This window comes from Belonocnema kinseyi, chromosome 1, assembly GCF_010883055.1.
Source record: "Belonocnema kinseyi isolate 2016_QV_RU_SX_M_011 chromosome 1, B_treatae_v1, whole genome shotgun sequence".
NCBI lineage: Eukaryota > Metazoa > Arthropoda > Insecta > Hymenoptera > Cynipidae > Belonocnema > Belonocnema kinseyi.
In genome coordinates this window covers 120,717,139-120,732,382 of record NC_046657.1, presented here as the reverse complement: position 1 = coordinate 120,732,382, position 15,244 = coordinate 120,717,139, and the positions used below count along the sequence as shown (strand labels likewise).

At 37.3% G+C, this 15,244-nt stretch overlaps 1 protein-coding gene across 1 annotated transcript in view; it reads left to right on the top strand.

Moving 5' to 3' along the window:
• Positions 1-15,244, top strand: part of LOC117179848 (zwei Ig domain protein zig-8-like) — a 77,642-nt gene that overhangs the window by 55,135 nt on the left and 7,263 nt on the right. The window contains exons 4-5 of the mRNA XM_033371999.1: positions 1,269-1,455; positions 3,321-3,442. Coding sequence (XP_033227890.1) covers positions 1,269-1,455; positions 3,321-3,442 — 309 coding nt within the window. The remainder of the gene's footprint in view (positions 1-1,268; positions 1,456-3,320; positions 3,443-15,244) is intronic.

Here is a 15,244-nt window from a genome sequence, read left to right as displayed (position 1 = left end):
TTTATCTAAATAATTTAAAATCTTTCAATCGAAAATAATATCATACTTTTAATTCAGAATTCTTTTATATTGAAAAATATATAAATGTCAAATCACTCAATATCCTAAATAATAAAAATTGCTAATATCTCAACTATAATAGATTCGATAATTAAGGCTTTGAATATTTTTGAAATTGCTGTTATCCTTTTGAAGAACATTGTAACATAAAAAACACCTTTCTTTTTACAATTTCTGATGTAGAGATTTTCAATTGTTTTATCGTGTATAGATGCGATATTTTGATTTGCATCTATCTCAACAACTAAAAGGGTAAAAAGAAAATACTAAATGCAAAAACATTACAAAAGACGTACAAGTGCTAGCAAAAAGAAACATTGAAAAATTAAAATATCGGGGGAATTATACTGAATTTTTATTTGTCCCTAGGTGGGCAACCAAGAAGATACAAACGAAAATATTAAATATCCAAATAGGGCAAACGACACACAAACAGTAGCAGAAAGAAAATCTGCAAAATTTAAATTTCGGGGGGATGACATGAACTTCTTATTCACCCCTGGCTAGAAAACCAAGCGGTTACAACGAAAGTATTAAATTTACGAACAGTACAAACAACGTACGAACGTATGGAAGAAGGATTGAAAAATTTTAATTTCGCAGGGATCCGTGAAGCTAGCCCCCCGATATCAATGTTGCTGCTAATTTGGTAACCAGGAGGATACTCAGGAGGGTTCTCATTTCGAACGAGACTGGACAAATCTACCTTCATTTGTTTCATTTTTGTCTACAATTATTTCCGCTTAGGCTCTAATAAAGAAATTTAAATTCATGTCGAGATAAATGACAATAAATATTTTCACTAGCACAACCAAACTCTTTAAAAGCCAAAACATTTACATACTTTTGCATTATAAAAAGCAGTTATTTTATTTATTTGTTTTTTGTTTGCTACAATAGTTTTACACACCCGCGTTTCAGTATCAACCTTCCTTATAGTACTATAAGGCGATTCCACTTTGGCCATTCCCTGTCCCTCTGTTATCCTCTTCGCCATTCCACGCTTTTGATCGTAAAATTCAAGTGTTCTTCAAGACCGAACTTAGTTTGCAAACGAAAGTATTTTCGTTACTCACAAAAAAGCGAATAGCTTTTATTGAGCAGGTATATAGAAACAGACACAATAAAAAGTTAGAAAATAAACAAAAGAAAATTGTACCTCTTTTATTGTCTATTTATCTACGTACTTAAATCGATTTTCTTCGCAGCACCTGACATTAGAATTACAGACGACTTCAATCATGAGCTACGAGATCGTTATTACAAAACCGGAAGTGGCATTGAGCTCGTGTGCATTGCTCGCTCTTCGCAGTCCGGCTCAAGAGTGCCGCATCCCGCGTGGAAGAAAAACGGCGATACGTTGCCAGATCATGTTAATATCCAGCACAATAACGGGTGAGCATATTATATATTGTTAAAACAATTTAGCGATTAGTCAACTTTAGAAATATTGTGACAAGCATTGCACTTTGAAAAAAAGGATAAATTAATAAGAAAACATATCGACATATTTCATTCACTGCGATGTGAAAATATAAATAAGCTATTGTAATGGTCTAGAGAATAATAGACCTTTTCTTTGTGTAAGTCCCTGAACTGTGAGACAGGACTTTTTCATAGATCATTGATCTTTACTGCTAAGAGGTAGGAAGCAGTTTATTTTCTAAACCTTTCTGATGGGTCTTATTTTAAGAGCAGTAGTTTTGATTCTATAATCCATATCCCTATCCCCTAATATATGAGCAGCGGAATAATGTACCGTTGGAGATACAATATTCAATCCGTTTAGTATACATTCGTCTTTGCTTACAATTTTCGTTGGATCCTGAATTTTTATTTTATCGTTTACCGATTCACACAGCACATCAACATCAATTGGCTCATGGGGGATCAAAATATATTCATTCGTTAGCTGCATAAAAGCAATGTCAATTATTTTAAAGGGAGAATATTCACATTTGACAACTGTCGGTCGGTACGTATGTTCCGTGTCCTTGTCCCATTAGTAGGTATTCGTAGTCTGGAATTATTTCCAGGAAGACCAAACGGATTTGTTCAGGAATAAGTATTAAATGTTTAATTTCGTAAGTATCTGTTTCTGGGATAGAACTACATAAAGTAGACAAACATGTAGTTTCAAATAACCACGTTAATTTTTAAGATGTCGATAATATGATAATATGATAATAATATTCCACTTTTTCCATCATTTATTGCATCTGATAATAAGTTAATATCTTTACTAAACTCATCGACTATCATTATGCAGACCGTCATTTGATTTGAAATAAAAATACTTTGGGCGTTTTTGTTAATTGTGTTCGCCAGCTGGTTTAGACGGCTGTTTCCTGACTATGCAATTCGAGAGTCTTAAAATCATTAGTTGCTAAGTTTAAAATGAGGTTAATGATTCTAATTTGATTGGATATGCTTTGTGACAATATGTTTTGATTGCTAAACAATTCATAAAGTTACTTATTAATGCAAGTTATATGCTGTGAAATAAGAGTTGAAAAAAATGTTTTTGAAATATCTCCTACAAAGTTGAAAAATCCTCTCCCAACATGGGTGGATCGCTGTTCTACTTCGATGGCCGCAGACTTTCTGCTGCTATGCGATTGAACCGGGCGAGGCTCGATGATGCGTTGCTTTCAGAGGCTTAACGCTTAGTTTAGCAGGCTCCCTCTGGGATGGGAAGATCGCTAGATCTTTTACCAAGATTCCGAAGATGCTTTGAGAGTTTTGGCTTCTGGTGGTTGTTGCCCGGACTGCAAACATAATCCGTGGAGTCCTGATTCAAGTCGAAGATCCTCGTTGTTTGAAATGGCTGCGGGTGTTCCGTAGATACTTTTCCCCCAGGATATCGTGAACGGGATCCTGGCAGAATCGCTAAATTTATAATGTTCTGGAGCGTAATAGACTTTTTCTTTGTATAAATACCTGAAATGTGAGGTAGGACTTCTTTTTTAATTATTGATCTTTACTGCTAAGAGGTAGGAAGCATACTAACTCCCTACACAAGAGATGCGTTAAACAACCTTGTTACGCTAAGTCTTTGTTTTCGCGGAGGAAAGGCAATACTTTATAATATTATATTTGACGCTGCAGTAAAAATAACACGCTGTAACTTTGATAAATTATACAAGGTCGAGAAGCGCTTACAATTCAAAGCGAAAATTTCATAGAAATTCGGTATTAAAAGTATATAAAGTTTTAAAAACAAATCATAGACGTAAGTTTAGTTCTGCTGTATTTTTTAGGTCTGACAGAGAATTGGTCACAAGATTGCGCATCGATCTTGCGAAAAAGACTGATAGTGGGGAATACTCGTGTTCTATTGGCCAATTCAGCAGAACAATCGTCAACATTCATGTTCTCAATGGTAAGTAATTTAATTGCAAATTATAGAATAATGGAAATGGATCGTGTTTTTCGGATTAGACGCAGAAAGCGAAGTTTACTTCACTTTTTTTCACTCTTCTTCACTCTTGACTCCGATCAGAGATCTCTTTAATAGTAATCACTTGTAGATAATTAGAGAGTTCTATCTGTATTCTGTTACGAAATTGATTTGTATGACTCTCGTGTTTATCCGATTGCTCTTCTTTTATAGCAGATGTCACAAGTATACATTTTTATTTTATTTTTCTAAAGTAGCCTATAATCCATTGTGCTTAGTAGATATATTGGGAGAGTTGTGATTCAAGATTTCCGCTACTGACATGGTTCTGTTCATTGTCAAAAAGGGTTTACTATTCATGATAAACTGGTAGCACCATCTACGAGCTTTCTGAAAAATCAAAAAAATGGTTTTAGTAATTTTTTAAATAAAATTCGGTAAAGAAAAGTAACGTCATATACTTATGGCATACTCGTAGTACAAAATAAATAGATTATTTAAATCCATTATTTTCTCCACTAATTCTTGTAAATAGGTATCATGTTACACAGTAAGTCCCATTTAATAATAGTTTTGGGGAATGCCTTGAAATGGCCTTGTGACTTAATAGGTACCATGTGCAGAATTTTCGAAAATAAAACCAAAAATCCAGAAACTAAATTTGAAAAATCATAATAAAATGTTCCTATTGCAATATAAAAAAACTGGAATGAATAATATTGCGCAATATACTTGACTGATCCCTTGCTCAATGCGGTCCTTCTAAGGTGAGAGTCGCAATAATATCTCGCCGTGCCCCCTGAGAAACTGCATGGGCCAACAGTTCTAGGAATTAGATAACCCGACCGAAAAACGAATCTAGTTGAAAGAAAAGACCTCATTTACTTCCAAAGAATTAGCTACATCATCTTTTAGATTTATAATATGGTATTCTGATGTTTCTTTTCATTTTTAAATACTGCCCTTATTTATTTATTAATAATTATGTCATCTTTCATGAATTTTATACTTGTATTGCGCAATATCGTGCATAAGTTGTGAAACATTTTCCTGGAAAAAAAGTATTTTATAAACAATGACGTTATTGTCTGAAAATTTATTTTTTTAAAGATTCGCATCATAAATTGATGGTATTAGTTTCACGTGAAAAATTACTGTCGGGAATTTCATCAAATGCCGACGTTTTGAGGCTTCCTGAATCGGAAAATTCAATTTTTACGTCGGTGTCTGTCTGTTGTTGTGGATATCATTGTAGGCTGTAAGCAGTGTAACAATTGAAGACATTATTCGATGAGATGAGTTCGTTAGCCAGCTATTTTTGACAACATTTTAAAAAGAGCATTTTTGTAATAAATAAAAATTACCAGAGTTATAGCGCGTACAAAATTTAAAAGAAAAACGAAAATTAAATATTTAAGCCAAATAACGGAAGGTATGAAAAAAGACCAGAGAATAGAAATGTTTGTTTTCGAACGCCCTATAAGATTATCATAAGAACTTTTTGAATTTTCATGGAAAATTGAAAATTTAAACTTTCACAGCATAAAAAATAATGAAAAATCGTGAATTCAATTTCGAAGTCAAACTATGCGAAATACGACAAATAATGATTTCACACAAATTATGCTCTTAAAAAACATCTATAAATTTTTTATTGGTTACTTTTTGTTCAGACGTGTAGTATTTTATTTTATTCTTAAGGTCTACATTAAAAATAAAAGAAAGAAATTTTTAGACAATGGGCTCATGATATAAAAAAATGAATAGACCAAGGTTTCTCTTCCAAAAATGAGCTAAGATTGAAAAAAGTTGTTTACCCAAAAAATATATTTAAATTCTTTACTTGTATTTATTAGAAAGGACAAGTAAATTTTCTTAAATCGTAGAATAATAAGGTAGAAATTAAAAACTTAAATTTGTGGAAAAAAACGACACAAGTTCCAATAAAATATTTAATAATTATTTATACAGTCTCATCCTGATGAGAAGGTAATGTTTTTATGTAAAAGTGACTTAAGCGGCTTCTATCAAATGCCGCCGTTTTGAGGCCCCCTGTGTTAAAAGAATAGTTTTTACGTCGGTGTCTGTCTGTCGTCGTTGTTGTCGTTGTAGTCTATAAAAACAAAGTTTATATTTGTATTACGCAATACCCTGCATTGGCAGCGAATCGCTTTTCCGTTGCTATTCGACAATATTTTACGACGAAAAAGTGTCATTTTAATAAATATTTACTGAGGGAAAGGGATGAATATTTTGGAAGCTTTGTGTAAATCATGTATTTCAGCGATAAAGAATTTCTCTGTGTGTGCATGTAAATATGTAAATGCAGCTATGAGGCACGCCGTATTCATAGGAGATATGTATGGATCTCTCTAATTTCAAGATATGTAATAACACTTATATCCACAAGCTTAGGGTGCTAGAGAACGCCAACTATCTTCCCTTTCTTTATATGAATTTTGGCACACTCTTTCAATCGAAAGTCCATACGAATCGCTCCTGTGTGCTGCTCGATGACATTAAAAGCACTCTAAAAGTTTCTTTTATCAGAACCATAGATCATTAGGTTATTCATATACAAAACATGATGTCCAGAGAAACCAGGATGTCGAGAGAACCTGCTTATCGTCTGCAAAGACCTAGCATCCTGCCAGCACTTCCTATTGATGGCCGGGATTGATTAACGGAAAGCTTTCGATTCAACCTCCCATAGACTTATCCCCTTTCTGTTGGAAATCCTCAAGGTTCATGCGCATATCTTGGTGTGAATAGAAATATTTGCTTAGGTAAACCAGATTTATTATCTCATCTTAAAAAACATCATTTTGTTTTCTCGAAGGGATTCTTTTCAGGCTATAACTTAGTGAAAGCTTGGCACCTCCCTTATAAGTAAACACCTTTATAAGTACTGTATACCTCTCTTTCTTTTTATTCCCTTTGACTTTGATGTTTTTGTCAGCTGGTACCGAAAAATCAATTTCGAATATGGTTCGTTTCTCCTAATTCAGCAGAACTATATGAGGCCTCAAGTGCAGAATAGGAAATATTTTTGAAAGTATTAAGTTCCAGTATATGCGGAACTGACGGAAATGGCGTTAAATTAAAATGATTTGAGAAAAGAAAACGTTAGCTTATACGACATCGACTGATTCTCTACATTTCTGTGAAATATGCCGTGCATCTTTTTGTGGAGGAGCTGTTCATGGAAGTTGTTTTTCTGTGTTTTCTTAATCTGACCTCCCGAAGTAAGTACTTGAGATTGATAAGATTTAGTGCATCTTGTTCACATTTAATATTAAAGTCAAGACCGAGAGTTTCAGCAGCTTTTTCGATGCTGTATACCGAAATGCTTCTTTGCCCACTAATTCGTGTTTCCTTACCATTTTGAAAAAAGTGTCCTGTCCATTTGCAATTATATGTAATGCACGCAGAATAATTTTGTTGTGAGGACGTTCAAGATATAGTAATTCACGACTACCTGGCCGGGGTTCGATGTAGAGTCTCGGAACAGAAGACTTAAGGTCCATGCTTTTTTCCCGTGCATAACCTTTCGTGTCTGGATATCAAAAGATTCACGCTGGTCCTTTGTCCATGAAACCACTTTAAATGAAAACAGTACTCCCAGGATGTCAAGAATTTTTTTAGATACTTTGTTCCTCGTCGTCAGTGCGGAAGACCACATCTGTTGGATAAGAGGTTTGTATATGTTTTGGACAGTATCCTTTATAGATCTTAAGTCCTGGATGTGGCTCTGTGGTATGCCCAGGTATGTATAGGTGTGTGTAGTTCTAAGGTGTTTTATAGCGCTTCTCTCGACAAACTCAGCATCTTCGGGGATGCTATTCAGTTTTCCTCGCTCCAAATAAACATTGGCACACTTTTCGAACCCAAATTCAATTTCAATCTCCTGACAGTATTCGTTAACAATCCCTAGAGCTAGGTTTAGTTGCTCTTCATTTTTAGGATAGACCTTATGATATCCATGTTAAATACACGAGTGACCTTATGCTTTAGATATTTCAGTTTGCTGCTTAAGTACCATTTGAACTGAAAAAGCGCGACAGATAGTAGCAATAGTGTGAAGCAAAAGAGAAGTGGGCTCATAGTATCACCCTGAAAAATATATCTCTGAAAGGTGACGTTTTTGATTGTTACATGATGTTTTCCAGATGGGATTGTAATTCTGGTTTCCTAAAGCGGCATCAATCTCTCTATGCACCTCCAGACGTGCGGATGAACCTTTTATCTTTCTAAGAGAAAGATTGTAAGTCATGGTAGGTCGATTCGAAAATTTTCATAAAATCCGTCCAAGCCATCTATGAAAAGCGCTGGTAGAATGCTAGGTCTTTGCACACACATCTTTCGATGAGCGCGTTCACCTGTTATCCTGCTATGCCTTTCTTTAATTTGCGTTGTTCGAACATTTCTTGTCACAAAGATCCATTTGTCCGAACAATTCTGTTATTTAGGATAGATGTGAAGATCGTACTCAATGTTTTTATACTTTAAATATGAGGTGACAATACGGGCCAGCTGCTGATTGGTTGTAGAAAACTTCTTTCACAAGAAGATCTTGATATCATCTGTCGTTGGAGCCGAATAGTTATTCTTGGCTCTCAATACTTTTTTTACCTCCTTGGTAGTGACAGATGGGACTTTTTTCAGGTGTTATAAAGGCACTGTACAGCTCCTTGAAGCTATTTATTGTCTTTGAATCTCCTTTTCGTGAAAAAAGTTGGTTTCTTATGACACGCCTTTCTCTTTATAGTCTGGACTTCTCCTAGCGCCAGATAGTACCCGTTTTCTGTTAACCATATGCTGCTTTATGGTCAACAGCTTCGAATTGTTAAGTGCTTAATAACGGATGCGCAGCTCCCGGGCGAACTGTCCAACCTTGGGAGTTAAATTCCTACTAGATGTTATGTGGTCAATCAGACTATGAATGCGGGACGTCTACTATCTTGCCCAGCCTATCTTTTTAGTGAGTTGTTGCATTCGTGTTTTTGTCTTATGATCAGCCGTTGGTTTTGTCTTACGTTTTGCATCTGCCAAAGTTCTCGCTTCATTATACACACCAAAATTGATAGTCCGGTGGTTGGATTCTTTGGAAAAGTCTCCACGAGACTCGTCATCCAGCTTAGCCCAATATGTAGGCTTGAGAGAAACCTGAATTTTGATGTTCTTCTGGGCCCTGAAGAATCACTCTTCTTCTATTAGATGCTTGCTCGCGGTTGGTGTAAGTTTTGGCTTTCTTTTTCTGTTGCCAGCTTATTCTGGATGCGGTTTAGTAGACAATCCGCTCATATAATCCCTTATCAGGAGTTTCTCGGTACGGAATCGCAGTTGTTTATGCGTATTGATATTTGGCTCCTCTAAATACAGGGTAGTCAGCATTGTAGCCCGACCCATTGTTGGGAGCCCTGTGCGTTCAATTGTTCCGAACCGCGCTTACTACATCCACGTTTGGTGTTGACATCGTCGTTCCTACGAGTAGCTACAAAAAAGGGTTTGGAAACCTTTGTGGATATCCGCATGCAAGGATAAGGCTGCATACTCTGAAAGCTCGCCCAGTATCCCAGAGTAACCGTTTTACGTATGTCACCCAGGTGCCATTCATCTTTCGGCACGATTGTTATGCCTTTGTTTAAAGTTTATCCCTTTTGGACCATCCCTAAACAATTGTCGACGACTACTTATGAATCATTGGAACTATAATCAGCAAAAGCCCATGCTCATCTGTGTCAATCTGAATCTGTGCTAATCTGAAAAATTGCACCCGCTTCCAGAAAAATCGCGGTAAAATTTCACCCACAACCACGTCTCACGACGGTGAGATAGGTGGTGACAGCCTGTAACGGAATCAATACGACGATCCGGCAAAAGTTTCGTGCACCCTGAGAACACGGAGCGATCCAAGAACCACCGCCTTCTGCATTTTTCCCGCAAGTGTTTTAGCATATTCTTGACACGCAGGCATGCTTCTTAGGCTAATAACGAGTGAAAGCTTGGCACCTCCGAGAGCGCCGATAATTAGGACGATTAGTTTAAGAAAACATTTCGGGTACAATCGCTGCAACTCCCTTATAAGGTCTCTATGCCTCTCTTTCTTTTCATTCACCTTGACTATGATGTTTTTGTCAGCTGGTGCCGAAAATTCGATAACGAACACGGTTCGGTTCTCTAAGTCAAGAAGAACCATGTCTGGCCTCGAGTGTGCAACAGAAATAATTGTCGAGAATATAAAGTTCTAGTATATGCGACACTATCTATTCTCGACAATAGACTCGATTTCCCTACGAGCGTATAGAGAAGTGATATTAAGGTGAATGCCGCAAAAGGGACAGAAATAGCAATAAAGCACTCTTAGTGCCGCATTCCGCCTTTTGATATAGGTGGGTCCCACATGAGTTGGAATGTCTTGGCTCAAAATGTGGCGACGGTACGTTAAGGTGGAAATGACACCGTCTTGGCATGTCAAAATGAAACCCTCCGGACCAGACTTCAGTCCGGGCGATTTAAGGAAAGCAAACGTTAGCTCACACGACATTGACTGATCCTCCACATTTCTGGTGAAGATACCGTGCATCCTCTTATCGAGGAGCTGTTTACGAAAGTTTTTCTCTTGTACTTTCTTAATCCGGGCTTTCAGGAGCGAGTACTCGAGATAGATAAGATTTGATGCATTTTGCTCACCCCTAATACTGAAGTTAAGTCCAAGTGTTTCAGCAGCCTCCTCCGCTGCTTTGTACAGAAACGCTCCTTTGCCCACTTCTTCCTGATTCCTGAACATTTTAAGAAGAGGGTCTCTTCCATTTGCGACTCTATTTGCTGTACCCAGAATAATCCTGTTGTGCAGACATTTAAGACTCAATATGCCGCGACCACCTTGACGGCGTGCAATGTACGGTCGTGGAACAGCATACTTAAGATGCATGCTTTTGTGCATGTGCATAACCTTTCTTGTCCCAATATCAAGGGACCGGAGCTCGTTCTTCGTCCATGGAACTACTCCAAATGAATAGAGTATTACCGTGACGGCAAGCATGTTCATTGCAGATACTTTGTTCCTCGTCGACAGTTCAGAAGACCAAATTTTCTGGATGAGACGTTTGTATCTGCTTCGGAGAGTATCCTTTGTAGCTATAACATCCTGAATGCAGTTCTGTGGCACGCCCAGGTTTGCATAAGTCTCTACAGTGCAAAGGTGTCGTATAGCGCTTCCATCAACGAGCTCAAGATCTTCAGGGATGCAATCAAGTTTTCCTCGCTTCAAATAAATCTTGGCGCATTTGTCTAATTTAAATTCCATTTCAATTTCCTTAGTATATCGTTCAACAATCCTTAGAGCTAGATGTAGTTGCTCTTTGTTTTTAGCATAGATCTTAAGATCGTCCATCTAAAATACATGAGTGACAGTGACAGGCAATAATGTAAGGCAAAAGAGGAGTGGGCTTATGGCTTCGTCCTGAAAGACCCCTCTCTGAAAGGTGACCTTGCTAGTTTTCACACGATTTTTTCCAGATAAGATAAGATCCAGATAAGATAAGATAATAAGTCCATGGGAGGTCGAACCGAAAGCTTTCCGATAATCAATCCAGGCCATCGATAGGTCACGCTGGTAGAATGCTGCATCTTTGCAGACTCATCTATCGATGATCAGGTTCTCCCGACATCCCGCTACGCCTTTCTTTGAGCCTTGTTGTTCATACATTTCTAGCCACACAGGTTCACTTTCCCGAACAATCCTATCATTACGGATAGCTGTGAATATCTTATACAGTGTGTTCAGACAAGTGAGTGGCCTGTAATTCTTCGGGTCACCTAAGTTGCCTATTTTCGGCAGGAGTATTGTGCGCCCTTCTGGCAACCACTCCGGAATCGGCTCTTCCGACTTCAAATATGAGGTGAAAATATGGGCCAAATGCTGATGAATTGAAGAAAACTTCTTCCACCAGAAGGTTTTGATACAATCTGGTCCCGTTGCGGAGTAGTTCTTCATCCCTCTTAACACTTTTCTCACCTCCTCGGTAGTAATGAGCGGGCATTTTTATTAGATTTTATGAGGGCAACACATAACTCCTTGAAGCTATTTATATTTTCTGAGTCTTCGTCCAGTCTATGCTGCACTTCGTAGACTTCTCTCCAAAATACTTCGACCTCCTCTGGTTTGGGTGGGTGTTCGACAGTAACCAGAGGGTCTTGGAAGAGTCGAGATGGGTCAGAGAGAAACTGTTGATTTTCTCTAACCCACCTCTCCCTCCGCTCTAGACTTCTCTTAGCGTCAGATAGTATCCGTATTCTCTCAACAATATTCTGCCTGGTGGTCAGCAGCTTTGACTTGTTATGTGTATGATAACGGGTCCGGAGTTCGCGCGCGAACTTGCAAACATTAGCGGTAAAATTCCTGCCAGATGTAATGTAGTCAATCACACATTGAATTCGGGACGCGTACTGTCTTGCCCAGCCTATCTTTATGGCAAGTTGGTGTATTCATTGGCTCCCCCAGCTCTAGAGTGGTCGGCATTGTTTTCCGGCCCATTGTCGGGAGCGCTACGCATTCTGTTGTTTTGAACCGCACTTACTACAACTATTTTGGTGTTGTTATTGTTGTTCCCGCGAGAAGCTAGGGAAAGGGGTTCTTCTGTCCTTGTATAGCCCCGCATGCAAGGATAAGGCTGCGAACTCTGAGAGGTCGCCTAAAATCCCAGAGTGACCGTTCTAGACACCTGACCCAGGTGCCATTCAGCTTTCGGCACGGTTTTCACACCTCCGCTTGGGGGTTAATTCCTCCGGGACCCCTTCGGACAATTGTCCGCGACATCTATTTATTTTTGTAACCATATTCAGCAGAAACCCTTGGTACTGGACCCTTTATTCGCAACCCGAGGACGCGTTTAGTGGCTTTGATCGGTCCATCGCTCGAATGTCGAAAAACGAACTTCGACGAGGGGTGTCGTCGATTCGAATTTTTCAATTCGATCGGCCCATCGCTCGAATTTCCAAAACCGAACTTCGACGCCTGCTATCGTCGGTTTGAATTTTTCCATTCGATCGGATCCTCGCATGAATGTCGAAAACCGAACTTCGACGCGTGCTTTCGTCGGATCGCACTTTACGATTCGATTGGCCCGTCAATCGAATGCCGAAAATCCAACATTCGATCCGTGCTACGGTGTTTCAGTGATTCACTTTTTCACATACTTTCTTTCAATTAGGTGAGCACAGTTCATCAATAGACCGAAAGCAGTCGGTAGTTCCCATTAATAAATTGATCAACTATAAAAAGATGAAAACAGATTACAGAATTTTAAAACATAATTTCTCTTTTATTGAATACCGTTTTCAATTCGAAAAAACGTATATGTATACAAAATAAAGAATTTTTAATTTTTAATAAATATTCTCCAAATTCTTGTACATATTATTTACACAAGTGTCAATCTTAACACATGCATAACCTTTAACTGTAGATTTTCAAATTTAAAAACTCTGTACTTTAAAGATTTAACATTTCTACGATTTTGAAGAGTTAAAATTAAAAATGGTTGGATTAAAAAAATGTTAAATTTAAAATAAATTAATTTTTAATATACACATCTAAGAGGTATGTAATTTTGAACGTTTTTTTTTAAATCGTTCAATCTTGAATGCTTGAACTTAAAAATTATTCAATTTTAACCATTTTTAATATTTCAAATCGAATATTCATTAATTTTATGTGTTGATTGAAAATAAATTAATTGTTAACAGTAAATCTGCTATATTTTATGTGTAAAATAAACAATGATATAATTTTGAGTGATTTTACATTCTCATCTTAAAGAGAAGGTATTAGTTTAATGTAAAATTTGACTTGGTTGGTTTTCATTGAATCTTCACGTTTAAAGGCCCCCTGTGTCAGAAAAAACAATTTCTACATAGGCGTCTGTTTGTTTATTTGTTTGTCTGCAGTTTGTTGGAAAGTTGAAAATCCAAACTTGAAACTTGTAAGCTACGAATTGTTTGGTAATCATTTCATTATAGGATGTAATGCCATAAAAAATTAAACTACAAATAAACAAATTTGACCTTTGATTCTGAAAGTCCTATACAAAAATATGGGAGAAGTACAATAAACAATCACGTAGCTCGATGTAAATATATTACGCAATAGAAAAAGACTACTGGCAGCATCGCGTCGGCCCAATACTTACCGCTAGTACTGGCGAAGTGCTGGCAGATCCTTGGGATAATAACTATGTTCGGTACTGGCTTTCACGACTGCGCCAATGCTGTCAGACAGTTCTGGCAGTCTGTGCTGGCGCCGTACTACACATGAAGATTAGACAGAGTTAAGCCGACACTCGTTTAAACTCATAACAAGAAGAGGCGTGCATAAGATGTGGGAACTATAATATCACTTAAAGGGTAGATTTAATTTATTTTTCGTATGCATTTCTATAGTCATTACGAAAGTAGCATTTTGAATTTATATCAAGGGATCAAAAGTACAGAAAATCATCGATCATCCAAATTAAAGCAAAATCGACATTCAGTTGAGTTGTAAGAAATTTTAGCCTCACAGATTCATTATGAGAATTTAGGGGAAATTCCTTATTCAGAGCCTGATTTTTTCTCATCTGGAGCAACGTGAAGTGTTTTCTTCAAACTGTCAGGCACCTGTCAAGATGATTTTTTCGGGCGTCATTTGGGTCAAATAGATGTTGATAGGCAGATATGCTACAATAATAATTACCTAGCTTTTAATTTCCTCCCGTTTACCAGTGAGTATCAGTCAATTGAAATATAAATTATACTCTACATAGTCCTATTTCTAATTCTTACGTTATTCAAAATCGACATCACATTCAAACCACTAAAGCCGGGATGTAAAAACTGAGTAGTGACCCTCTGCATCGAAATTGATGCCTGGGCCCGTTGGAAGAATTTTCCTCTAGACTTTGTGCATTTAACGAAGTGAAGTTTCAATGATGCTACATTCAAATAAAATATGTTGTTATATGAATCTAACATGATAAGAATTTAAGATTTTATTTAAAATTAAAGATAAAGGACTTCCTATACGTCGAAAAATCTTCAAGCGGAAATAATACTAAAAATCTTTACATTTAAATGATAGAAAATATCTCAAGCAAGGATTGATATATTCCTTCTGCGCAAATTGGTTGCAAGCAGAGATAGCTGCGTGACATGGTTTGAAAGCAAACGTTTTCTCTTTGGAGTAACAATATTACCAGTAATTAAAAATAATCTTTCGCTTTGCACTGATGAGGCTTGTACAGCCAAGTATCGAGTCGTTGCTTTCGCTTCGAGTGGAATTCTTTCTTTACTTCTTTTCCACCACTTGTGTTCTCTCTAGCAGGGCAACCTAGAGGATAACAATAAAAAATATCAACTGTGGAAACAGCAAAAACAGCTTATAAACGTTAGCAAAAAGAAAAATTTTAAAATTTAAATTTCGGAGGGATGGCACTAAATTCGCATTTTACCCTAGTCGGGCAACCAAGAGGGAACAAACGTTAATATAAAATGTGATCGAATCGAAAAATTCGAATCGACGATAGTACGCGTCGAAGTTCGGTTTTGGAAATTCGAGCGACGGGCAGATCGAATTGAAAAATTCGAACCGAGACAGCGCTCATCTTAGTTCGTTTTTCGACATTCGAGCGACAGGCCAATCGAATCGAAAAATTCGAACCAAAAGTGGCACGGATCGAATTCGGTTTTTCGACAATCAAAGCGCGAACAATGTCAGTTCAAATTCAGATTGAATTTTTTTGTACA